Source organism: Selaginella moellendorffii, unplaced genomic scaffold (assembly GCF_000143415.4).
Source record: "Selaginella moellendorffii unplaced genomic scaffold, v1.0 SELMOscaffold_53, whole genome shotgun sequence".
Taxonomy (NCBI): domain Eukaryota; kingdom Viridiplantae; phylum Streptophyta; class Lycopodiopsida; order Selaginellales; family Selaginellaceae; genus Selaginella; species Selaginella moellendorffii.
The window spans coordinates 257,401-281,719 of NW_003314314.1; the positions used below are offsets into that span (position 1 = coordinate 257,401).

The 24,319-nt window shown below is 44.8% G+C and overlaps 5 protein-coding genes across 17 annotated transcripts in view; 1 reads left to right on the forward strand and 4 right to left on the reverse strand.

Annotated features, from left to right (window-relative positions):
- LOC9636267 overlaps positions 1-692 on the reverse strand; it is a 1,989-nt gene extending 1,297 nt beyond the window's left edge. The window contains exons 1-2 of the mRNA XM_024687346.1: positions 480-692; positions 143-215 (exon numbers count right to left, since the gene is read on the reverse strand). Coding sequence (XP_024543114.1) covers positions 143-215; positions 480-692 — 286 coding nt within the window. The remainder of the gene's footprint in view (positions 1-142; positions 216-479) is intronic.
- A 9,083-nt stretch (positions 693-9,775) lies between these two features.
- LOC9636269 lies at positions 9,776-14,648 on the reverse strand. Of its 5 annotated transcripts, none has more exons than XM_024687393.1 (18): positions 14,415-14,648; positions 13,782-14,311; positions 13,640-13,725; positions 13,156-13,586; positions 13,019-13,102; positions 12,912-12,962; positions 12,812-12,862; positions 12,703-12,753; positions 12,592-12,642; positions 12,481-12,531; positions 12,369-12,419; positions 12,233-12,307; positions 11,820-12,180; positions 11,542-11,769; positions 11,364-11,488; positions 11,071-11,303; positions 10,966-11,019; positions 9,776-10,915 (listed from the first exon to the last, which is right to left on the reverse strand). In XM_024687393.1, the coding sequence occupies exons 2-18, from the start codon at positions 14,268-14,270 to the stop codon at positions 10,037-10,039; spliced, it is 3,351 nt and encodes a 1,116-aa protein (XP_024543161.1). In that variant the 5' UTR covers positions 14,271-14,311; positions 14,415-14,648; the 3' UTR covers positions 9,776-10,036. The 5 variants fall into 5 exon arrangements, with proteins under 5 accessions (XP_024543161.1, XP_024543160.1, XP_024543162.1 ...); XM_024687392.1 differs by having other exon boundaries at positions 10,966-11,031; XM_024687394.1 differs by lacking the exon at positions 12,592-12,642 and having other exon boundaries at positions 10,966-11,031.
- Positions 14,649-14,663: 15 nt separating this feature from the next.
- Positions 14,664-16,906, reverse strand: LOC9636270 (probable serine incorporator). 2 transcript variants are annotated; one of them, XM_002982295.2, is made up of 13 exons: positions 16,704-16,906; positions 16,459-16,646; positions 16,316-16,389; positions 16,093-16,252; positions 16,013-16,037; positions 15,852-15,941; positions 15,613-15,784; positions 15,473-15,546; positions 15,355-15,424; positions 15,220-15,291; positions 15,025-15,170; positions 14,906-14,979; positions 14,664-14,825 (listed from the first exon to the last, which is right to left on the reverse strand). In XM_002982295.2, the coding sequence occupies exons 2-13, from the start codon at positions 16,598-16,600 to the stop codon at positions 14,776-14,778; spliced, it is 1,149 nt and encodes a 382-aa protein (XP_002982341.1). In that variant the 5' UTR covers positions 16,601-16,646; positions 16,704-16,906; the 3' UTR covers positions 14,664-14,775. The 2 variants fall into 2 exon arrangements, with proteins under 2 accessions (XP_002982341.1, XP_024543165.1); XM_024687397.1 differs by having other exon boundaries at positions 15,025-15,291.
- Positions 16,907-17,048: 142 nt separating this feature from the next.
- LOC9636271 (ribonuclease H2 subunit A) lies at positions 17,049-18,955 on the forward strand. 3 transcript variants are annotated; one of them, XR_002993852.1, is made up of 10 exons: positions 17,049-17,109; positions 17,183-17,254; positions 17,330-17,453; positions 17,518-17,605; positions 17,662-17,799; positions 17,860-17,947; positions 17,998-18,121; positions 18,178-18,318; positions 18,375-18,486; positions 18,562-18,955. XR_002993852.1 is itself a non-coding variant. In XM_024687292.1 (9 exons), exons 1-8 carry the CDS (start codon positions 17,073-17,075, stop codon positions 18,305-18,307), a joined length of 801 nt encoding a protein of 266 aa, XP_024543060.1. In that variant the 5' UTR covers positions 17,049-17,072; the 3' UTR covers positions 18,308-18,318; positions 18,375-18,955. The 3 variants fall into 3 exon arrangements, 2 of the variants coding, with proteins under 2 accessions (XP_024543060.1, XP_024543061.1); XM_024687292.1 differs by having other exon boundaries at positions 18,375-18,955; XM_024687293.1 differs by having other exon boundaries at positions 18,386-18,955.
- LOC9635947 (protein SCARECROW) lies at positions 18,406-22,889 on the reverse strand. Of its 6 annotated transcripts, none has more exons than XM_024687289.1 (8): positions 22,762-22,889; positions 22,548-22,697; positions 22,225-22,285; positions 22,077-22,155; positions 21,903-22,012; positions 21,789-21,831; positions 21,496-21,726; positions 18,406-21,417 (listed from the first exon to the last, which is right to left on the reverse strand). In XM_024687289.1, exon 8 carries the CDS (start codon positions 21,244-21,246, stop codon positions 19,042-19,044), a length of 2,205 nt encoding a protein of 734 aa, XP_024543057.1. In that variant the 5' UTR covers positions 21,247-21,417; positions 21,496-21,726; positions 21,789-21,831; positions 21,903-22,012; positions 22,077-22,155; positions 22,225-22,285; positions 22,548-22,697; positions 22,762-22,889; the 3' UTR covers positions 18,406-19,041. The 6 variants fall into 6 exon arrangements, with proteins under 6 accessions (XP_024543057.1, XP_024543056.1, XP_024543053.1 ...); XM_024687288.1 differs by adding an exon at positions 22,409-22,420 and having other exon boundaries at positions 22,077-22,316; XM_024687285.1 differs by having other exon boundaries at positions 22,225-22,420.
- Between the last annotated feature and the right edge of the window lie 1,430 nt (positions 22,890-24,319).

Below are 24,319 nucleotides of genomic sequence, written 5' to 3' on the forward strand. Positions count from 1 at the left end.
TCTTGTTCCAGCTGCTGCTTCATCGGCTTCATCCGCTGCTCCTCCTCCTGTTCCTGCTCTTGCTTCATCGGCTTGATCGGCTTGATCGGCTGATTCGGCTGATTCTTCTCCTCTCGTTCCAGCTGCGGCTGCTCCTTGTGACCTTGCTCCTGTTTCACCTCGCGCCTGAGTTCCTTCGTCTCATGGGCTTCTTTCTCCTGCTCCTCCTCGCTCAGCTGCTCAGCTTTCTTCTCTTGCTCCTCCTCCTTCAGCTGCTTCTCGGCTTCGTTTTCCTCCTCTTGTTCCAGCTTCATCGGCTTCATCTGATCGGCTTCTTTCTCCTCCTCGTTCACCTGCTCGGCTTTCTTCTCTTCCTTCAGCTGCTCCGCTTTCTTCTCTTGATTCTCCTCTTCGTCCTCCTTCTCTTGTTCCGGCTTGATCGGCTTGATCGGCTCCTTGTGCCCTCGCTCCTGTCGTATCGCTTCTAAGACGATTTTCACCTCGCGCCTGAGTTCCTTCAACTTCAAGGCGGCGGCGTCCATGGCTTCTCCCGAGACGGCCTCACAGACACGATCTTGGACCTTCAGCTTCAAGGCCGCCGCGTCCATGGCTTCCGGGTGGACCTTGTTGTCGCCCTTGTGCGCCTTTTTTGGTCGAAAGAGAGACCACAAACCTGTGACGCATCCACTGCGCTCCTGCTCTGTTCGCGCCATAGCTTGCCCTTTGCAAAATGCCTTTAATGCCCTAACCCTTACTAAATGTATTTCACATTAATGTATAAATTAGTAATTGCCTAGCATATGCTATCCGGTTTGCAAACACTTTATAGTTTTTAAAAATTAAGTTGGAATAGTATCAAAATAGCAATTGTTGTGTTTGAGGAAGTAACTATAAACATGTAGGAAACTATCAGATCCCAGAAGCTATCTATATAACTACAAAATCCCATTACAAACACATAAAATAAACATTATAAAATCAATTACCTCCTACAATGCTACAAGACACTTTGGCTGGAAGTGTGCTTATGAATGTCTGGATCTAGCCACATAAAAGTTTGAAAGACAAAGGAAATCGTGAGAGTGTGCTGGTGGCAATAAAGAGATTGGGGAGCTATGAATCACAGCACTCTAGAAGCAATCCAGCAAGAAAATTGAAGATATGCAAACCTGGCATTTGCAATCGGTTTTGCACAGTGAAATCATAACCCTAGAGAAGAAGGTGCAGCATGAATCACCACTCTCAAGTGAGTCTACAACTTGATGGCAGAAGTGTCAATGCTTTAGAGAATTTGGTCAACATGAACGATTTCTTCTCTCGGCCCTAGAGCTTGGACTTGGACCTTGTTTTCGCCCCTTTTTTCAAACCTGTGACGCATCCACAGCGCTCCTGCTCTATTCGCGCCTAATGCCTTTAATGCCCTAACCCTTACTAAATCTATTTCACATTAATGCGTTCGTTTAGTCTAATCCACATTTTTCGGCAGTCTATCCCGGAAGATGTTTACACACTCTCATCTCTCAAGTATCTAGACGTGAGTAGAAACCAGCTCCAGGGACTTGTTCCAGAATGTTTCCAGCTTGAGAGTGCTGATCAAACCAGCTACAGTATACCATCTGACCTCAGTAAACTTCCAGAAGAAAACAAAGAAACAATATAGTAAATAAACAGTCTTTATGCATTTTCTTTGTTGGTGAATGTTTAGATGCTTACCCTAGATGTGCCATTCTTGACATCCAAACTTCCTGACGTGACAAAATTTCAAGAGCATTGAATTTACAAGGTAAATGCATTCTCCTTAAAGCTTATTCTTTATGTCATGTAGGAAAATGCAAGTCAATTTTGGTCATGTTTGCTATTGAGCTGCATCTTGTTACCAAGCACACATACTTCTACCATGTAACGCATTTGATTATAAGATGAGATTTGGATATATTGTCACTGTGGATCTTTGGAACCTTGGGGATAAATGGGGATAAAATAGCCATTAAAGGGCTCTTTCATTAAACAATTACTTTTTTTCCAATTGGTTTAAGGGGAGAGAGATAAAGTGTGTTACAGTTGGTATCGGAGCAAATGGCACGAGTTTAATTCTCATTGATTAGTAGCTTAAAAATATAATATATTTTGAACAAGGTATTATACATATTGCCCTTGAGCAAGGTATTGCATACATCCTTCCTCTTGTGTAGGCTCAGTAGGGGTTGCTAGTTATTGTATGTATTGGGCAATGTGTACGTCCTTCCTCTTGTGAGCCTGTATTGTATGTATTGGGCAATGCGTACGTCCTTCCTCTTGTGTAGGCTTAGTAAGAGTTGCTAGTTAATAGTTAATAAGGACATTAACATCTCTGAAGGGGGGGGGGGGGGGGGGGTGAGTGTATCGCATGTAATCACGGTGGATTTTTAAAACCTGGGGGGAAAAAGGGGGAAAAAAAACCTTTAAAGGGGCCCCCCAGGCCCCTTTTCCGGTTTTTTTAAGAGGAGAGAGATAATGTGTGTTATATGCTACCAATTTGCTTTTTGAAACTGTTGTATGACATTAAATTTAGCAGAAACAAAACTTTTTATTTGTTCTTTTTTAGATACAACGTCCATTCTGAGTTCATCGTCAAGCTCAGGTGGTTTAGAGGAAGGAGGAGAAGCTGTTTTTAGTGAATCAGAGTATGTGGAGTCAAGGACAATGTTAGGGATGATGCTATTGCTCATATGGTGGAAGAATTGTCATTAGATGGAGATCAAGATGCAAAGAAGCTTATTTTCAGCCTCAAGGAGATATTTGGTTTCAGCCATATCCCACTAAAGAAGCAATCTTGAATTCTGAATAAAGAAGAACAGTATTTTTATGTACTACAAGCAATGCTTCAGTGAGGGATGCAAGTCATCCAACTTCCCAACTTCAACAATTTCAAGCAATACACTGTTATAACCTTGCACTAAATAACAAAGACAAAGAGGTTTAGCCTTGCCTCTTGAGGTTTTTTTAATTATTCCACATATAGTTGGGTTAATAAATAGTGATTAAAAGTCTCTTGTTGCAAATTTTGCAACTTTTTAGTATTTAACTTACCATTAAAAGAAGATTAACCATTCTTCTTGCTTTGTTACTTACTCTTCAATTGTGAATTCCTTGTTCTTGAGTTGTTTCAGCTTCGAGGCCGCCATGTCCATGGCTTCTGGGTGAACCTTGTTGTTGCCCTTGTGCGCCTTTTTTGGTCAAAAGAGAGACCACAAACCCATAGCTTGCCCTTTGCAAAATAACCCTTACTAAATCTATTTCACATGAATGTCTTTGTTTAATTTAGTCCCATAGTCTCTCTCAAAAACAATTACAGGATTTTAGGGTGATACCAGGCCGGTTGGCTTTAGTAAAGGATTCCTTCGATTTGGAGCAGCCACAATGCCACCAGAAGGCATGGGCTGAAAAACAGTGATGAAAGGGCTGAAGCTGGAAGTCAGTAAAACTTCTTCGAGTGTGTTGGCTCCACTCACGCACGTCTGCATATCAACAGAGTCTTTGAAGTAGTTAAAGGTGACTTGAGGATTATCATCAGCATTCAGAGTTAAAAGTCGGATCTCTCCACTTGAACGAGGCTTAGCGACCTTCTGCGTGACCACAACGATTGGACTCTTCTGCGGACTGCTTAACTCTTCGAAGTATGTTCCAGATGGATCGATCCCCACACTTTGAATGAGGGAAACTTCAACTGGGGATGGTGAGCCGATGTAGACTCTGGTGGATGGATTTTCAACTATGTGTTTTCCAACATCGGGGGAATCTGCAACCACTTTGATTTTCTTAGCTTGAAGGTGGTCTCTGGGGCCAATTCCACTAAGCATGAGCAGCTGAGGAGTGCCTATTGCACCTGCTGTGAGTATCACTTCACTTTTGGATGAATTCTGGAGAAGAACAGTATACGTTTTCCCAGATAAACGGCCTGTGACTTGAACACCTACAGCTCTTGGAGTACCAGAACCTATTTAAGAGAAACGAAAACACGTCAAACTTATAAAAACTGAATAATTCTCAAAGCTCAGACACCTCGGACTTGCAGGAATCAACTCACAGGCTCCATCCCGGAAGATGTTTGCACACTAATTATCTAGACTTAAGTAGAAACCAGCTCCATGGACTCCTTCCATCCGGCCTCGAGAATTTGAGAGTGCTTGGCCTCGGATCCAGCTATGGAGCCAGATACCAGCTGAGCTTAGACAACTTTCTAGCCTACACCAGCACAAGTTTGCTAGACGGAAGAAAACAAAGAAATGAGATTATAGCTGTGGTAAGTCAATAGTGTTTATGCATTTTGTTTGTTGGTGAATGTCTACCATTGAATTCATGAGGTAAATGCTCTCTATCATTCTCCTTAAAGCTTATGCTCCAAATAGCTTTCTGTCATGCAGGAAAATGTCAAGTCAGTTTGTTCATGTTAGCATACATGTTTTTGCCACTGTGAAGGCCATTAGAACTTGTTCTAATTTAGATTTTTCATTATAACACAGTTAATCAGGTGAGTAAGTTTTTCAATATAGTCCTTCATTGTTTTGTTGAAAATATCAAAGTTCCATATGATCATTCTTCAAGATAATGGAATTGTGTATTCATTGTGAAGTAGGTTGCTTGCAAGCAAGTATGAGCAAGGTTGTCTGTTGCCATTTCTTGTCTGATGCTCCATGTTATGATGAGGGGCAATAAAAGCAACCTCAAACTCATCTATGATAGACATTAATAGTTTTTTATTCGCAATGCATATAAGACTCTTCAAGCCAATTCCACTATCAAAGACTTACATTATGTAAAACCATTGGAATAATCATTAAAATCTTTGCATCTAAGGTTCTTTTAGCAACCAAGAAATTCTTCACAATAATAATTAAATTAGACACTTGTCCACACTATCACCCAAAAATGTAGTGTTTTGAGTTGATTTATCAAAGAAGTTTACTTGGAGCATATATCATAGCCATTATACCATCCATCTCTTTTTGCATTTCCTCTTGCATTTTTTATTGATTTTTATTGAGGGGTTGCAACTCATGAATAACAATCTACATTGAGTTATTCTTCTTTATGACAAAAATTGTTGCACCAAATAAAGACTTACTTAGCTAAATAAATCCAAACTTAATTAGCTTTTTTGATTTATTGTTGAATTTTTTGCTTACCTTGGTAGATTTGCCTCATTCCTAGCTCTAGTATAATTTTATATTCTACATCTTGTAATGGAAGAATGAGGAAATTCAGATAGAAAGACATTGGCAAACTCTTTAAATTTGGTGCATTCGAGCACTATGCTGCCACTGTAGCGCTGCTAACACCTCTACTGCCTAAGAACGTGAAGAGCACACCGCCATCACCACCACATTGCAAAATCCCGGGACACTTTCCATGGATGGATGTGGTATCATCATCATCCATCGCAACATGGTAACCTATGCTCATATCACATCTTGCATTACTGTCTTTCCTCCTACATGTGCTTTGTTCCCCTTAAGTCACGAATAAATAATAAATAAGTGCAGTTCTATAACAAAAAACCCACTTCAAATATATAACAAAGAGTATAACAATTGGAGGTTGAACTCCATCTTGAAATCATATATCCTTGATGCTACCGTACTATAGTGAGACATGTTTAATGCTCTACTTTATTTCCGGATCCACCTTCACCAACCATGGCATTCTAAAAATGAGATCCACATAATAGATATCTATCGTGAATGTGATTTCGGTATCAGAAGTTACTTGTCGGCCAGTTCTTACAGACACTCTTTCCTTACTGCCACGACGGCAGGAGGTCGGTATTGTTAGACCCTTTATTAGTCCCTATTGTGCTAGTGGAGTTAATTGGGCATTTCGAGTGTACTTAGACTAGACGAGCATAAGGACAGAATTTCTATGTGTTATTAGCTAAGCATATTTAGCATAGTAAGGAGTTCCCGTTTCATTATATCTTGCATTGGCTAGTGACAAGAACCCTCGTATATTGAGACTAGTCCTTCAATATTGCTAGATGATAGCTTACCGTGTTTACTAAACACCCTCACTATCATGCACTTTGTGTTAGTCTCACTTCGGTCTTAAATGCTATTTATGGAGAGTGTCTAGATTTACTCATTTGGTATATCTATAGAATGTAGAGATTGTCTTGAACACAACGGTGTTCATCCCATGTCCAATTTCGCAATTTAAGGATATTCCATATTTAGTAAGTTTTAGTACTGTTCACACTCAAGGACATTTAACCCTAAATATCTCAAGACCCTTAATTGATTGAAAAAGGGGGTGCATTCTTATTCATGGGCCCTTTCCCTCTATATTTGAACCCCAACGGATTGTCTCTCAAGTCATTCCCTTTGGTTTCTTACATTTATATTCCTAGAAGTGGCACCAAACTTCTTTACCCTATACTTACATACCACCAAAATCTTATCAAGTTTTATGGCTTGATTAATTGCCTCTAAATCAAATTTATCCTAAACATCCTTGCTTAAATGCAATGCTATTTGAGAATGCCTTTTAAAAATGGTAAAGTAAAGCCTTAGCTTGGTTCCATTATGCTGACTATTATTATAAGTAAATTGCACTAATGAAATATATAAATTCCATTATCCTTGTCTTTAGTTAATGCTATAGTATAGTATATCCTCTACCAAGCCTTCACAAAGCTCTTCCAAAATCCATTAGTGAACTTTGAGTTTCAATCGCTGACAATATCCTTTAACAAATTAAAATTAGAAAAAACCTCCAAATAAACTATAGCCAAGTTTTAGGTAGTGAAAGTTTTTTGAAGAACCAATGACTGCATATACTTTATTAATTGATCCACTATAACCCATGTATTTGTGGCAAATAAGTGATGAAGTTCATAAAAATACTACATTAATGGCTTTGAGGAATAGATAAATGTTACAAAAGCCCCTAACTTTTCCTATTTACCTGCTAATAAAGTTTGTATAACTTACAATAGTTGAGAATATCAAGCTTCAAATCCCTTCAATAAAAATTGCTGCTAATCAACTCCTATATTTTCTTCTATCTATAGCAAATACACACGACCATAACTCTTGCTTATAATGGAAAACAACTTTTACTCATATATAGATTATTATTACTCCACAAGATTCAATGCTAAAAAGTGTATTCTATGGCATTGTAGTGTGATTTTATTAGACAATGGGAAGGATAACAACTTTGTTTTAGTAAAGTTTATTAAAGAGTATAGTGTAGAGTTTTTCCATACATAGTAGAAGGTGTAACTACTTCTACATAATATTTTAATACTTGTGTTATAGGGCTATAAGTGTTCTTTGGCAAAACCATATTCTTAAATACTTTTTATTTTTTGGATATTGTAGCGCATGTGGTTTTGACCCTTTATCCTATGATGATTTACCATAGGATAACGCCACGAAGAGGAACATAAACCCTCTTTATGCCACGTGACACATGCCACGTATCCAAGGACAGTGGTGTGAAACCCAAGTTTCAAGGCCTTGGGCCATTGAATGAAGGTACAGAGCCAAACTCCTAAGCATGGAGCTAAGGAGCGGCAGAATAGGACCACAGAGCAATTCCTAAGCATATAGCCTAAGGAGCGAAGGGATAGTAGCACAGAGTGACATGGAATAGTCCTAGAGCTTTCAATATCCTAATGCAAGTACCAACATGCAAAACGAAGCCAAATGGAGTCTAGTGCTATTTCGACATATCAGTGGCCTAATGCAAGGATATGAATACTCCACTAGCTAGCATGGTGTGGAACTTGAGCTTAAACCCAAACTGGACACAAAACAAGGGAAAACATGCAAACATAAGCTAGCTATACCTCACGTTAGTTGGCCATGCCCGACCTATCCATTTGAAACCCCCCATATCCCCCCCACCCCCCCCATTGTTTGTTGAGGAACAGACACTTTGGGCTTTCACCCCAAGCCTCCCTTAGTACCAAGAGTTAGTCTCTGGGACAAGCTTGGGTTGGGTGACCTCCCGGAAAGTCTAAACTCACAAGCTTACATTTGGTATATTAGAGAGTCCAACTTAGGTCCAACTCTGTTAGTTGGCTAAGGGAATCACACCACATATTGATTGACATTTGGCTGGTCTAGTTTACTCTTGCTGGGCTCGACCGAGGGGTAGGGTGTCAAGAACCACATATTGATTGACATTTGGCTGGTCTAGTTTACTCCCGCTAGGCTCGACTTGAGGGGAAGGGTGTCAAGAAAGCGGGGCTCTCGGGAAAGTTGCGGCTCTCAGCTTCCGTTCACGAGGGCGTGAACTTGCAGGAAAGTATGATGGATTGTAAGCAACTAAAGGGAATGATTTGAGAGACAATCTGTTGGGATTCAAATATAGAGGGAAAGGGCTCATGAATAAAAATGCACCCCTTTTTCCAATCGGTTAAGGGTCTTGGGATATTTGGGGTTAAACATCTCTAGGTGTGAATAGTACTAGGCTGGATGACTTCCCGGGAAGTCCAAACTCAAGAGCTTATAATAAAGTGGAAGATTTTATTTTTATGCAAGTGATCTTTTTGTCAAGTCACCAATAGAACATTTTAGTGCTTTTGTGGAGTGATAAACTTTCTCATAGATATACTAGTTTATATGAAATGTCAAGGTATATAGGTAAGATGGCTTATCAATTGCAATTGCCAGCTAAGGTGAAAATTCATTTGGCATTTTATGTCAACCAATTGAAAGGTGAATTGTTTTAAAGTGAAGAGTTTGATATATACAATTGTGGATGCTAGACTAGGAGCTTCTATAGTGTTCTTCAAAAAAAGTGATTACCTATAGAACTCATTATTGGGATAAAGACTTTATTTGGTGGGAGGAAGAATTGGTAGGCACAAACTTTAACCATATTTAAGTTGATCTTAATAAATTTATGGCTGTTTCAAAGTTTTTTACTTTGAAGTGTGTGAACAATATACATTACTTCCTTGGCAAGGTGTAATATCTTTGTCATTTTGTTAGTCATCTTTCTAATGGTATTACACCATTGCAAATATTATTGAAGTTGTCAACATCATCTTTCATCTTCTCTGAAGACTATGAAAAAGCATTTATGAATCTCAAATAATTATTAACATATGCATGGATGCTTTTAATATTATGTTGATGCAAGAGCATAAGTGTATTTAGTTAGTGTTATCCTATATCATATGTACATTGCAATTAGTAGAGGTGAACTATTCCATGACAAAAGAATATTTAGCAGTAATTTAGAGTTTCAAGAAGTTTCATTCATACTTGCATGGTTTTTGAACATTGCTAGAAGGTGATCATTATTGAAGCAGAAGAATTTAGTTGGTCGTATTTTAAAGCTTAAGATATATGATTTCAAGGATTAGGTAAAAAGTTTTATGACTAATACTAACACCTTTCCTCAAGTTTCTCTCTTTTATTCGGTCTTTTCTCATGTTCATAACAAGTTTGTTATTTCAGCATCAGTGATTTTTTAGATAAGAATTCCATAATGTTAGCAGTTGCTATATTTGATATTTAATTTCTATAAAATATAGTCTTTTGATGAAGTTTGTGAGGCTCAAAATGTTAAACCATGATTTTGATTAATGACTTGCTATTTCAACATTCAGATGCCTTAAAAATGATTTTCTTTGCTTTATAAAAATTGATCATGATGATCATTTGCAATTGATAACTGTATGATAGACTTTATATGCCCTTTTTGGTTGAAAGAGAGATTGACTCGTCTACAGTACTCTTGCTCCATCCATATTCGTTTAATCTAAGTTTTAGGACTAACCTTTAGACACATTAATGTAATTCAATTAATCTGTAATAATCCCCTTGTAAGCTAATATTATTTGACCTGGTGATTCATTTTCACAGCACTACAAGGATTGAGAGAAAAGCATTGAATTTGTGTTCTTTCCTATGTACAAGCCGGTTTCGGGTCGGTCACTGAGGGGAAAATTGTGGAGTTTCGCTGTACCTGTCTTACACCTTTTGTTGTTCTCTAATGTACAGACGAGCGAGCGAGCGAGCCAGAGATAATAGAGTCATACCTCGAAGAGCTTCCCAGCGCTTGATCACAGCGACAGAGCAAAGTTGACGTCCTCAGCTCCCAATCCTCCCGCGTCCTCCACTTTGATCCACGAACTTCCAGTCTTCCTGTACTGCGGGACCGCCAGCGAGAGCGTGAGTGGGCTTTGATCCTCACCTCCTCCAGGCAACGGAGCTCCGGCCTTCTTCTCCCGCTGCCTCGTCTCCAGCTTGTCGAAGAGCGAGAGAGGCTCCACCGAGGGAGCCAGCTCCAAGTCGAGTGCTCCCGCTCCTCCTCCCTGGCTCTCCCTCCATGGATCCAGCTCCCTGAGACCCGACGCCTGGCTGGCTGGAAAGAGCTCCTGCGTTTTATCCACCTCCGAGCCCAGGAGAAAGTTGTGGTACAGCGGTGACTCGCTGCCTTTGGCCTTAGAAGCTTTGGAGCTCTGAGCTTCGCTGGAATCCAGAGAGTCCGTGCTTGACTTCGAGCGATGTTTTCTTCGTCCTGGAGATCTCGACCGGGACCTGTAGCGTCTTCTAGCTGGAGAACTGGACCTGGAGCGTGATCGGGAGCGAGCGAGCCTACCGGACCTGCTTCTTTTGAGTCCTTCTCTTCTATCCCTCTCCCTCTCTCTGTCTCTATCCCGCCAGTCTCTTTCTCGATCTCTATCCCGTTCTCTGTCTCGATCTCGTTCCCGTCCCCGGTCTACGTCCCTGTAGCCTTTGTCCCGGTCTATGTCCCTGTAACCCTTGTCTCTCCGATCCCTCGCATCACGCTCTCTATCTCGGTCTCTAGGACGATCGTGACGATCGGTCTCCTTATCACGATCCCGCTCGCGATCTTTTTTATCCTTATCCCATCGAGATTGGCCGCGTTTCTCTTTCTTGGAACTGGGAAGCTCCTCCAACGGTCTTGGTGAGCCACTCTAAATGACAATGATTAATAAAAGTGCAGCATTAAACGAGAAACAAGCACCTTTTCCGAGCGTTGCGCCTCTATTCGGTTCTCTTTTGCTTGAGCAGCTGGTTCCTGCAATGGCAGCTTCGGAGGTCTTGAGGACAAGTGTAAGGAGATACAAACCTTCTCAATGTCTAAGCCTGACGATGCAACAGTTTCAAATCCTGGAGGCAGTTCATCCATCGGTCGCTTGATCGACGGTTGACTGGAAATCTCAGATTTCTGAGGCTTCGCATTTTTATTGTTTGGTTCCTCAATCACTGGATTACTCTTCGTCATTGTCGTTGGGGCGGCTTGCAGGGTGACAGCTTTTCTACCTTGAAAGACCCCCCAGAGGTACATTTTATTCCGCCAAACTGAAAGTAAACGTGAAACTATTAGACCTCTCGTAACAAAACAAAGCGGACCAAACTTACGATTAAAGGCTTCTGCAAGCCGAAGTGAAGGAATTATCAGCAGTTCTGCACCTTCCACAAAACTTTTCAAAACAAGATCTGATTTCACCATACGGTCCAAAAGTTGGTTGTATTGCGTTGGATAACTGGCAAATTTTCAGTTGTTAATGAATGACAAATTAAAAAAAACCCGACAAACCTTCCGTTGTCCACAGGAAAAAAATATAACGCGATATCCTGATCATTGGGGGGGTTGGTCAGGAACTTCTTCGGCCACGCAGAAGCTCGCTCGACTTCGTGAAGTTTTAACGGAGACGATAATAATTTCGACGCTTCCAAAACCTTGGGTGCTGCTTTGTCTGATGGATGAGCTTGTATACCGTCGTATGACGAAACACTCCCTTTGGCGGAAACCTCAAAGCTTCCGCTGTAAAATCGAACCATCAATGATAATAGACCAGAACTTAAGAGGCATACCTCCACAAGACATTGGCTGTAGGCACAGCTGGTGAGGCTTCTGGTCGAATAGAAGGTGACGGTAGAATCTTAGTTCCCGTGGGCGTTGAGATGGAAGGGACTTCAGGAGTGGATTGCATGATCTGTCCCAAGATCGCCTTAACGTTGGCTTTCTCTAAACTTGGAGTAGTCTGTTTTGATGCACTGCCGATTCTCGCATTTGTATCATCGATACTCGGAGAAGGATCCTTTGACAAAGCTTTCACGGTGCAAGATTGAGCTGAATGACCGATTTCCTTGCATTTATAGCATCGTGATGTGTTGTCACTTGACCATGGATCCGATACGGCGTTTTCAGCTAAAGGAGCTGGTTTCGCAATCTCTGCAGAAACTATCAAGTCAAAACAATGGTATAACGTTAACAATCTTATTACCTTCTTTAAATTTCGACTCTCCGGCATTGTTGGGGACGGTAGGCACGACGGTAGGCCTCGGTGTGTCAGGCCGAGCTGCGAAAGATTCAATAAAATAAATGAGATGAACACGGTTAAATATTCTCCTAGCAATTACCATCTTTCACACTGGGATGCACGGCCGCAGGTCTCGGTGTGTCAGGCCGAGCTGCAAAAGATTCAATAAAACAAATGAGATGAACACGGTTACATATTCTCCTAGCAATTACCATCTTTCACACTGGGATGCACGACCGCAGGTCTCGGTGTGTCAGGCCGAGCTGCAAAGACAGAATAAAACAAATGAGATGGGCACTGTTACATGGTCTCCGGGCAATTACCATCTTTCACACTGGGAGGCACGACCGCAAGTCTCGGAGTGTCAGGCGGAGCTGGAAAGACAGAATAAAACAAATCAGATGAGCACTGGTGCATAGTCTCCGAGAAATTACCATCTTTCACACTGAGATGCAAGACCGCAGGCCTCGGCGCGTCAGGCAGAGCTGCAAAGACAAAATAAAACAAATGAGATGAGCACTGTTATAGTCTCCGAGCAATTACCATCTTTCACAATGGGATGCACGGCCGCAGGTCTCGGAGTGTCAGGCCAGGCTGAAAATCAAGTTAGTAACTTCGTCACATGTATATTGCTAGAAATTACCATCTTTTGCAGTGGAAACTCCGACTGTAGGTCTTGGTGTGTCAGGCCTGGCTGTAAATTCAAAAATTTTAGAACTGTTATTGACTTCGAAGCTCCCACTTACTTACCATCTTTTGGTTTTAGAATTTTGGAGTCTCCATTTTTGTTTGCATCTGTCGCGGCTCTTGATGTATCCAGCCAAGACTTATTTTCTGCACGTTGCAAAACTCATTAAAGAGAAAATACACAAGTCAATCAAGAATACCTTCTTTAGATTTCACTAACTCCGCAACTGGTTTTGGTGATGTTTTTTCTCGTTGTTGAGCTATGAGTTGAGTTGGCCGTTCGCTAGCTTTTGGTCCCCTTTCAGATGGTGCTTTGCTGGTTCGCAAAAACGGAAGAGGAGGCTTCGCAATAGCTGGCATGGGCGATTTCCCTTTTAAAACGCCGAGTTTTCCCGGCTTGCGAGGTGGGAGAGGCTTAGCTTTTCCCACAGTTGGACTTTTGATGGCCTTTTCACTGTCGGCATCGCCCGACTTCAGTTTTGAAGGCGTCAGCGCGTCAACTTGTGGCAGCTTTGATGAGGCACCTTGGGCAAGGTTGGGCTTTACACCATTCTCGCGACTTTTACACTTGCAAGATTCGCATAGCCACTCTCCCACGGGCATCTCTACAAGGGGTGTCTCCATACAGTATCTGAAAACACGACAACCCCATTATAAGCCATCAAAAACCAGGTGCCAGCTTACGTATGCTCCGCGCCTTCGCTGCAACTAGTGCACACGGCGAGCCTGTCCTCATATCCGGCATCCCCGCATATGTCACAAACTTTAACCTGCAAAAACCCAATAAGAACACCAGAAATAAGGAAGAAAAGAAAAGACAACTCACATCCTCCACATCCGTTGCTTCGCTAGCTTTCTTAGTCGAAAGCTCTTCAGAGTTTTTTGCGTCGTCCACTGGTTCCCCTTCGTCCTTGGTAGCAGGAACATCCTCGTTTCCAGCCACAGTAGTAAGAACTTTCCTCCTTTTTCTCTTGGGAGAGCCAGGAGAAGCGATGGTCGATTCGTTCTCCTTCATAGTGCCCAAGGCCTGATCCTCCGCATCGCTTACCACTGGAGGAAATGCTCTGGAGTCCCAGGGGACATGGCTGCTTCCAGCCGATCCATCCCCTCCAAGTTCCTCCAATGGCTCCTCCCTGTTGGTCTCGTCGGGATTTCTCTTGTAGTTATCGTCTAAAAGTCTTCTTCGTTTAGATGGTTTTGAGCTCGTCAAGTTGGTCCCGGAAATCCTTTTGCTGACCTCACTTTGCGAGACAAACACCTCTGGCGGCTCCAGCTTTGAGTCGCTATTCTCATCGGCTCGTGAGTTGTCGATCATATGAATGAAAAAACGATTTTCTTCCGAAATATCCCCTTACCCTGCAGCAAAACAACGTAAATCATCCGGAAAGATCTCAAACGCTCAACGCATCGATCGATCGATGCATCCAGAGGAGAAACACCAATTCCTCCATCGACTGACCTGATTCTCAGCTCCTCGCCCTTGCCCGCCGCTGGCGGCAGCTACTGGCGCCGCGCACCCGTCCACATTCGCGAATTCGGCGATGCCCTAGCGCTCCCTCTCTTGCTGCGCCGCTGCCTGTCCAATCGTTTCCGCCAGTTTTCGGCGCAGCGCGCGAGGATCTGGCGCAACGCGGCCGTGGATGGATTGATCGCGCGCTCCTCTCTCCGCCTCTTCGTCAAGCGCCTTAGGGATCGTCGACGACACAAATGCACTGAAACCCTCTATTTATTAAAAGGGTTTAGCCCTAGCCTGGTATATTCCTCGAGGCTCATTGTAGCATATTCCGTCAGTCAGTCCTACCAAAAAACCAAAACGTTTCTCACGAGAATTGCCTGATATTCGAGACAACAGATGATACCATCGTCCAAACTGCAAGGAAAAAAAATAAAAGAAGAGAAGTTTAGCTTCTTTTGTTCTTCGTTTTTTTCTTTTTTTTTTTTTGAGCTTACTATACACTCCAGCGGCGAGCCATTCGTTTGTGATCTTCACCCACACGCTCGCCCAACCAACGTCGATGCTCCATCTGCGAAAGAGTTTTTAGTTTGGAGAGATTCACGACGTAACTTACTTGAGCATTGTTTGATGAAGGTTCCAGCCGACGAAGAGCATGGCGAAGTACATCGATCCCACTGCAAAGACGAAGTGGAAGAACCCGTAGCTGTATGGAACTCGCTTGATCTCTTGGTTTTCGGGATCGGGGGTCGGGTTTGCTGGCTGTTATTACAAAAACAAGTGAAAGAAGTCCGTGATTGAACTTTCTTACCACAAAGGGATTGGAGTCGGCTCCTGTAGAAAATGTGGCGAAAACAATGGCGACGAGACCCATGAAGAAGCTCTGGGGGAGTAAAAGAGTGTGGTTTAGTCAGCGGAGAATAGCTTTAAACGTTTTTCTCATTACCAGCACAGTTAGAAGGTCCGCTTTCCCGGTTTGTCTCGGCCTTGTGTTGCACACTTCGGATCGCGGCTCGCTAAGTTTGCACTAAGTTAGTTCTCTATCTCCTTTAATTTCTTGTTACCTCATAATGGCCGACCAGCACAGAAAAACAATGTATAGAGATATAAGGCCAGAAGTCATGAGCCCAGCGCTAACCTGCATACAAAATCACGTAACTTGCGAAGTTAGTTTTTCCTACTTTTCACTTAACCGAAAACTTACTTTCGGGTGAAGAGAGATGAGCGTCATTGCTAGCAGCAAGACTAAAGTCCAGGAAATGAAGAAGATGTTGAGGCTGCACGATGGCTTGGGCGCAAACCAAACGTACATAATCACCAATCCAATAAGGCAGAAAACGTACGAAAGTGTAGTCACTATCAGCATTGGAAGAAAACTGGGAAAACGTAGACAAAGATGTCAAGTAACAATCAGCTTTCCGTGAAAGAAAACCATGACTTTACCAGCGCCGAGAATTTTCGGGAGCAAGCCACTTTTCGTTCCACCAGTAAGCGAAATTCACTATGCTGAAAAGTTGTATGACGAGAAAAACTCTACACGCAGACAAAAACTTGATCAGATCACGAGGTACTTCTCGTTTGGAACACATGAGAAAGAGGCTTACCCAGCACCGAATCTCGCAATTTCGCCTGGAAAAAAAGAAACCTCTGTCACTCAAGGACGTGCATGATTCACGAAGCTTACCATATACTTTGATGATGGCTGGTGGAACGAAGAAAGGCAATATCATCAGCAAAATCCACAAGAGAAATTTCAAGGGCCACCACCCACAGTGCCACCCATCTCTCAGACCTCCAATTCTCGAAGTTCCTACTGTTGTGACGAACATGATCGCAAAAAACACCTGGTTGCAAAGAAACTTTTAAGGAACAAAGTAAGTTTTCAGCTATGGATAATTCAAGGATACGAAGCAGCCAAAACTTAGGCGAAGAACACCTTCCGAGGCCAAGCAAGTGTGGACTCCATAGCAGCCTTGAAAATCTGCCAGGAGAAAAGATGAGAAGCTCCTCATCGATCGATCAAAAGATCTTAAAAAAAGACTTTACTTACGCCGCAGTGTCCTGAATGCCTCTCTACTGTAGTCCCGGACGACCCACGCGATCAGATTTGTGAAAAGGAAGATGATCGCATAGATATATCGCGTGGGCATTTGGTTCGCTCCAGCGCACGAGCAGCAAAAACACCATGCCATTGTTCTTGGAAGTGGAAAATAGCGAACAGGACCAAAAAAAATTCCCCTACAAACAATGAAAAATCCTTCCCGAAGATCAAAGGCATGCCATGCAGCAGCTCACCAATTCGAGAATGTGGAGCTCCGCGCCGAATTCTCACCTCGCTCGATCGATTGTCACTCGCCCCGAAATATTCTCGAGCGCAATGGCCGATCGATCGCGCCGCGGCGGTAGCAATGCAGCGCCATCGCCTGATCGATCGATATCGAAACGCGCCGCCAAGCCTGCGCGAGCGCCTCCTCGCCCCGCCACGCCAAACAAGAAAGAAGCTAGACGACCAAGTAGTCCGTCCCATTAACGTTTTCCATCCAGCAAATAAACGATTCCCTGGTAGTAGGGAGGTATATTCCTCGTTATGGGTTTTGGCGCGAAGTTTGAATTTCTCATTCTCTAGGGTTTATGGCGGCGGCGTGGTGCTCCACGCCGTGCGCCATGGGGATCGACGAGGCCGGGCGCGGCCCAGTTCTAGGTTTGTGCCAATCTTTCCTACTAGCGCTATGAATCGATCGAAATGCCGGCGATCGTTTGGTTCTCTTCGACAGGGCCGATGGTCTATGGATGTGCTTACTGCGCTGTGGCGTACAAGGAGGAGCTAGCGAGCTTGAAATTCGCAGGTATGAGGTCTGGATTCTAGTTTCTCGCGCGATGGAGGTTGAGATTTTTCGTTTTTGGGTTTGCTTGGTGGTCAGATTCCAAGATATTGACAGAGGGAAAACGAGAAAGGCTTTTCGAGAGCTTGAAGGAGGACCCATCGATGGGTTGGGCCGTGGACGTCATTGATCCGCGGGACCTATCAGCTCAAATGCTACGCAGGCAACGCGCTCTCATACGACTTTCTTGAATTTCTTTTTTAATTTTTTTCCTTTGGTTGCTCCAGAGTAAAACGAAGCCTGAACGACATATCCTATGACTCAGCCATTGGTCTCATCAAGCTTGTTCTTTCCAGAGGCGTGCTACTTTCCGAGGTCATCCTTTCTTTCCCGAAAAAATCATACACTAACTTGCGAGATGCTTGAAAAAGGTCTATGTCGACACGGTTGGAGATGCCGAAAAATATCAAGCGAGGCTTTCCGAGCTTTTCCCGCACATAAAGTTCACAGTGGCTAAGAAGGCCGACAGCTTGTTTCCAATCGTGAGTGCCGCTAGCATCGCTGCGAAGGTACATACAAATCTAGTAGCTGTGTCCAATGTTTTTCTAAGTTTTTTTGTTTGCTTGAAGGTGACAAGAGACCAAGCGCTGAAGTCATGGGTGATGGATGAGGCCGGCTGCGCGATATCAAGAAACTTTGGTTCCGGCTATCCAGGAGGTACTAGTTTTCTTGACTGAGCGATATAAATACTTTTTGATTTTTTCCAGATCCTGAGACGAAGGCTTGGCTGGAGCAGCATATGGATGATGTATTTGGATTTCCATCGCTCGTGAGATTTAGCTGGGCCACCTGCAAGCCTCTCATCGCGGAAGGCGGTGTCCATGTTTACTGGTAAGAAACAAGCAGCCAAGCTATTTCCGAATTCTAAATTCTCGTTTGACATCTAGGGAGGCTGACGAAGACGATGACACCGCACTTGTGAAAAAGTCTCGATCTGCGCAAACGGAGTCGAGTGGAGCCCTGAGGCATTCCTTTTTCAGGTCAAGGCAGCTACAGCAAGTTACTACACGTCTTTAAGAGCGAGCGAGGTACGCGTTTTTCTCCAAGCTTTCAAAAGAAAGTTACTGTCACTCTGATACTGCAGGCCACCTACAGCAGCAGTAGTCACGTAAAACTTGCAAAGGAGTTTGAAAACTTGGCTTCCAAGTGTACCAACATCACTTCCAAGCCAAGGAAGAGAGCTCCAGAAAAAAAAAGTAAGACAGGCTCTCTCTTTCGATCTAATTCTTCTTGGTGGCTCTCTTCATTCTCGACGAAATCACTGCTCGCAGGATCTTCACGTACCTCCTCAGCCTCTTTCGAAGCGCAAACCGGGTGCTGCTCTTGCCTCTCTGGTTTTCCTCCTTGCGAACAAAGCGGTAGCTCTTCAAGTACGATCCCCTGGAGACAAATCCCTGCGACTCCCAAGAGAACTCATCGCTATCCTCTTCGTCCTCTCGATCACTACTGCCGCGACTGCCATTGCCGCGATCACAGCTACTGGAACTGGAACTCATTCCCGAAAGAACACCGGAGCGATGCTTGGCTCCACGAATGCCATAGCAGATTGGGGTCATCATCTCCACAGCTTCGAAAAGAAATAAAACCCCCGGCAAGAAAAATAAAACGCCTCCCTGTTCTTGCTTCCAAGCTCGAAACTTTTTTAAATGGTACGAATATTCCACCTGTGACCGGTCCAGAGCTCGAGTCTTGTCTCCAAAACTTTCCTGCCGCCATGAAGCGACCGTTGGTTGGTTCTTTTCTTTCGCGCTTTACGAGGAGCTCCACGCCGAGGCCGTCAAGAGGCACATGTCCTTCCAGGCGAGCTTGAGAAGCTCGCCATCCTCGACAAGCGCGAATCCTTCGCACGGGAACATCCCCAAAAGCAAGCTCGCCTGCGCGGACGCATTTCCCCCGAGCGCCACCGCTCGAAAGCCCGCTCGCTGGAACTCCTCCCTCCAGCTCCCAAACTTCTCCTCGCCAGTCCGGGCCGGCCCCCCAACAGCCAGGATGTTCTTGATCTCGCACGAGAGTAGCTGCTGCTCCACGACGTGCCGCTCGGTGTTGTCCTCGGGCAGGCTCGCCCCCAGCGAGTCGAAGAGCGCCGAATAGTAGTGTAGCGCCTCCACGAACCGGTGTAGAAACGAGCCCGAGTGGCTCAAGTCCTGCTCCACCGTGGTGATGATCTTGGGCCGGAGCTGGCGGAGGAGCGCCAGAGCTTTCACGTCGGAGCCAGTGATGTCGTAGAGCGAGTGGTGGAGGCAGTGCACGGCCAGAGCTTCGTTCCTCCGGACCCCCAGCTTGAGAGGATCCAAGTTCCCGATCTTGTCAGCCACGCCGTGGAACTCGAACGGGAGTCCCAGCGACGCTGCGAACTCGGACAGCCTCTTCCCAGTTTGCTCTAGAGTGTCCGAGCACGCTCCAAGGCCTGTGAGCCGGACTCTCGGCGGACCCCGGGGCCTGGAAGCGAGGATGTGGAACAGAGCCGGCCACTGTAGCCCCTGCATCACGTCCAAGTCGAGGATATGGACGCTGTCTTCCCCATCGAGAGCCTCGAGGATGGCCTGGTTTGCTGTGAAGTGCGAGAATTTCACCAGCGGGCAGAGCGAGTTGAACACCTGGAACGCTGCGATGGTGTTCTTGCTCGAGACTTTGTGCATCTCCGGAATGAGAGGCGCATACACTCCCAGGCACGAGTTCACCATCCGGGCGTTCATGGCTTCCGAGAAGTAGGCCGCCATCCTCTCCACCGAGTTCCCATACGGCGACGTGAGCTCGCTAAGTTGCGGGAGGAGAGCGTTGGCCTCTTCGAAGTTGTCCGCCGAGACCGCCTCGGCGCACTGCAGCAGAAGAGCCAGGAGCTGCAAGCCTTCGTCGTCCGAGGTAGCAGCAGCAGTGCTACTGCTCGGAGCCGCGACTGTTGGCGCAGGCGGCTTGATGACATTCCCTTGATCCTGTAAATTCCTATGAAGCTCGAACTGGTTGGCAGCAGCAGCAGCTGAGAAGTTTGTGTTCTCGGACGGTGAAGACGAGGATGAGTCGAGAGAAAGCTTCAGAACGTCTGGCCTGAGAGCGTCTGTTGTCTGGATGTGAGCAGCACCAACCGACGATGAGGACGAGGTGAGCATCGAAATCTCCATGCTGCTGTTGTTTAACACCGAGGTGGATGGCTTGTCCAGGCCGTAGAGTTTCGACTTGATGACGCTCCCGACGTGAGGATTGCAGTGGGAGAGGTTCTCCAGGAGGAGCTGCATGATGTGTTCGATGGAAACTCCAGGCATGGTGTGGAGGAGATCGTTGGCTATCGAGTCGAGCCAGGCTGCAACAGAGCTTTGATCCATGCTTTGCACGTCTGCTGCTATGAGTGAGTTCTCGGACTGATGCTGCGGTTGTTGCCGAAGCTCCAGCGGCTCAGTGTTGGTGGTGCTGTTTTTCATCGTCCAGGGAGGACTAGAATTCCTGCTCGAGTCCTCCGCAAGGCCGGGAATTGGGGCCGACGTCGACGATGCAAAGAGAGAGCCACTCAAACTCCGGAGAGGTGGAAAGCTCGAAAATTCCCAGCATGCTTCAGTACTATTGCCTTGCTGAAATCCCAATCCGGGACTTGCGAGCCACTTCATGGCAGTTGGAGATGGAGAGGCCATCAGACTGTCGCATAATCCCTTGGGACTTCCACTGGGTGTCCATCTCGGCGAACTCCCAAAGTCGAAGACGGATTGAGGCCCAACTTGTGCCAGAGGTGACTTCATCCTGCTGTTCAGCATACTTCTCGACTCACCTTCGATCAAACTCGCTGTGCTGCAACTGTATAGAGACTTGTCCGAGCTCACGTCCTGAGCCTCCGATTCCTCTTCCTCTTCTCCCTGTGGTGCAGACTCTCCATTATCTCCAAAGCCGTCATCCAAAACCTCTATGGGTTCCTCTCCGTGATCGATTCTGCTAGATTGAACTGCTTGTGCCGGTACGTATCCCACCATAGCTGAGCTTTCGAAATGCTTTTTCTTTGTTCTTCCAGCAGGCACGGGCTACCGCCTACAGGCTCCGAACTTTAGAGACCTGTACTGGAGCTACGCTCCACCCAAGTATAGTATAGACGAGTTTTTGTCTCAGATTATGCTTTCGAGGCTCGGGTTTCCTGTAGCGATGATCTGCAAAAGGATAATGTTGGTTTAGTCATGCCGTCAAGGAGTCGATAGTGAAAATAAACAAGAGCGTATTAGACGTACCGCATGATGGTTATGTTCCTCACATGGTCCGATTCTCTGTCCGAGTACGCGGGCACGGGAAAGACAACGTATATATGGTCGTATACTGGCCCTGGCTGAGCAGCGCGGGATAAAAAATATATGTAGCTCTCTTTTAGATTGATCAGAGCTTGTCGACTTGTGCTTCGTGGATGCTAAACTTGAGACACGAAGATCATTGAGCGCGGGCATCAGCTAGCTTTGCCGTAGCTTCTGATGGACAGCAAGCAAGGAGTTCTAGAAGATTAAACATATAATACCACAACTTAGCTTACCTTAAGCTCGCTTCCCAGGACAAGAGATGGTAAGCCGTCTTTTCTGCTTTAGCAACAACACAGATGTCGCTTCAGTGGGACCTCCATCTCGATCTAAAAATCAGAATCGGATACCTTTCCTCTAGCGTGGCCGTGAACGCTTGTGTTCATACACGCTCCAGCCTTGTTTCGTCCGCGTCTGTTTCTCGGCAGTGGCCGGCAATAACGTGCGCATGTTCCAATGCCTGCATCACAAAGCACACATTTTTCTATAGGGAGGGAATAATTCAGCAACAATTTGTCACATACCATTTTTTCTATTCCAGCACATTGGAAGGGAGCCTGTTACCGTCCCCGCCCAAGGCTCCATCGCATAAAACGGGATTTCCTGTCACCAACAAGCCCAGCCAGAACAAAGGACAAGCGCGTATAAATTAGTGACAAAAGCACAAACTACCTCAGTCAATCCGTGTCAGACGACCGATCTTCACCACAGCTCCCGCGGAACACGGTGGAATCTACAGAAGACAGCAAGCAACAAGGCCATAACTACAAAAACCATCATCAGAAACAAATATTTCATCAGCAACTCGCTAAGATAAGAACAAAGACCAGCTCGGGGACAGAGAGCAGCAGCTTACCCAAGTAATAATCTGCGATGGGAATGTCAGAAATTCCTACAGCCTCGTGAACCAGGAAGAATAATTTTACCGAGAAACTCCTCAACTAAACTAAACGGGAATAGAAAAACCAGACAGAGGAAGGAGAAAAGACACATACTCGTTTTCGCAGATTGCCAGGAATCTCACAGATCCCTCCACCGTGTCACCATGTGGTAGTCTGTTAGCGACAGAGACAAGATCTAATTCGTCGGCCCTTTAGATACTGGGCACATGGTGTGCTCAGAACTTTCTCCAGGTACTGCTTTGGCTGCCTCCAAAACACGAAAGCCACTGTCAGGTTTGTACAAATCCTCTAAAAGAAACAAGCGTACCTTTCCAATTCACTCCATACACGAACCACTCTTGCTGCATGAAACCAGTAAGCAAAGTTTTCAGACTGAACTCTAGAACTTTTGAGACTTGTCTTCCAGTTTGGAACTGAACGAAAAACACTTTGAAAATCGACGCTGCAGTTTGCTGTGTTAATATATGCATTGAAAGCATGCTGTTGGTATACCTGTATCGAATCTCAAATAACCTCCGGAGCGCGTTTGAATTCAACAATGTACTTGTACACTGTTATAGGCTTGTCAAACATACTAGAAAAATCCATGTCGAGCTTTTCTCCAGGAACTTTATACATTGAGACGCGCTGCAATACCTGGGGTTCATAATATTTAATTGTCATCTGAGAGTTTTTAGTACCTGCATTGCGGTGACTGAACTTCCGTCCGGATCCCATTTATATCTTGTTATGTTGCGACTGGCCTGTCATAAGATTCCACGCCATTTTATCTCAGACCGAGCTAGAGAATGAATCACCTTAATTGAAGGCGGCCCGGGTTGATCACCCCTGTCAAATACCTGGGGACAATAAATGCAGATTAACGGTGTCGACAAAGCAGGAATAGACGAGTCACCTGTTTCGAGTATTCGGATGTATCGAATTGACCAGCAGCTGACATTTCGAATGATCTTTTCGTAACAAGGTTCTCGATCTGCAAGAAACCTCACTGTGAAAAGTTTTCAGGACGACTATTACCTTCAAACCCCCGGACAACACCAAGTTCAGTCGATTGGCATGTTCTGGATCCCATGACTTTTGCTCAATAACGTTCTTGCCGACGGTAGCCTCCACCAAAGACTAGAAACGAACGCGTTAGCTTCCAGTCCAGCCAGTATGCTACTTACAGTGGTGGTGAAGAGGCGGTCTCCTATGATATTTCCCTTGTAAGGCACAAACCGAGCTTGATATACCACCTTGCACGATGTATTTCTCGTCAGTAAAGTCATTCGAAAATCATAGAACCACTCACAGTGAGTCCAAGTTGCTTCCGAGAGGAATCAATGCTCCTTTTATCAGCTTTATCTTCGCCCTGGAGAGGAAAAAACGAACAAGATCGAAAAAGATTAAATAAATCCTTAGTATAACACCTGAGGTGTCTCCACCGCTATCAGAGTAGAATAACAATTCCACAAGCCTTCAAAGAAACTGCGAAACAACCAGTGAGTAATGGACGAGAAGAAAAACGCAGCCTACTTTGGATAGTAGATATCTGGATCGCCAATCCCGAGAGTTCTAAGAAACGAATTTCCAGAAGTAGCCTCCTTTGCTGCTGTTCTAGCGGGAGCTATGAAAATCGAAACTGGAAGGGCCAAAGAAAATCTTCTAGACAATACACGAGAATTTCTTTCGTGACACATGATCCTGCCACAAAACGGAACAAGAAAGAGAGAATCAACACAAACAACGATAACAGCCATGAAATCCAGACCTCTTGGATGCGAATGAGGCAGCGCCTGGAAAGAATGAAAACACTAAGAATGAGGAATCAGTCTCTAGCGATGGAAGCTGACCGAAATTTTGCCACGGATGATGCTTGGATCTGG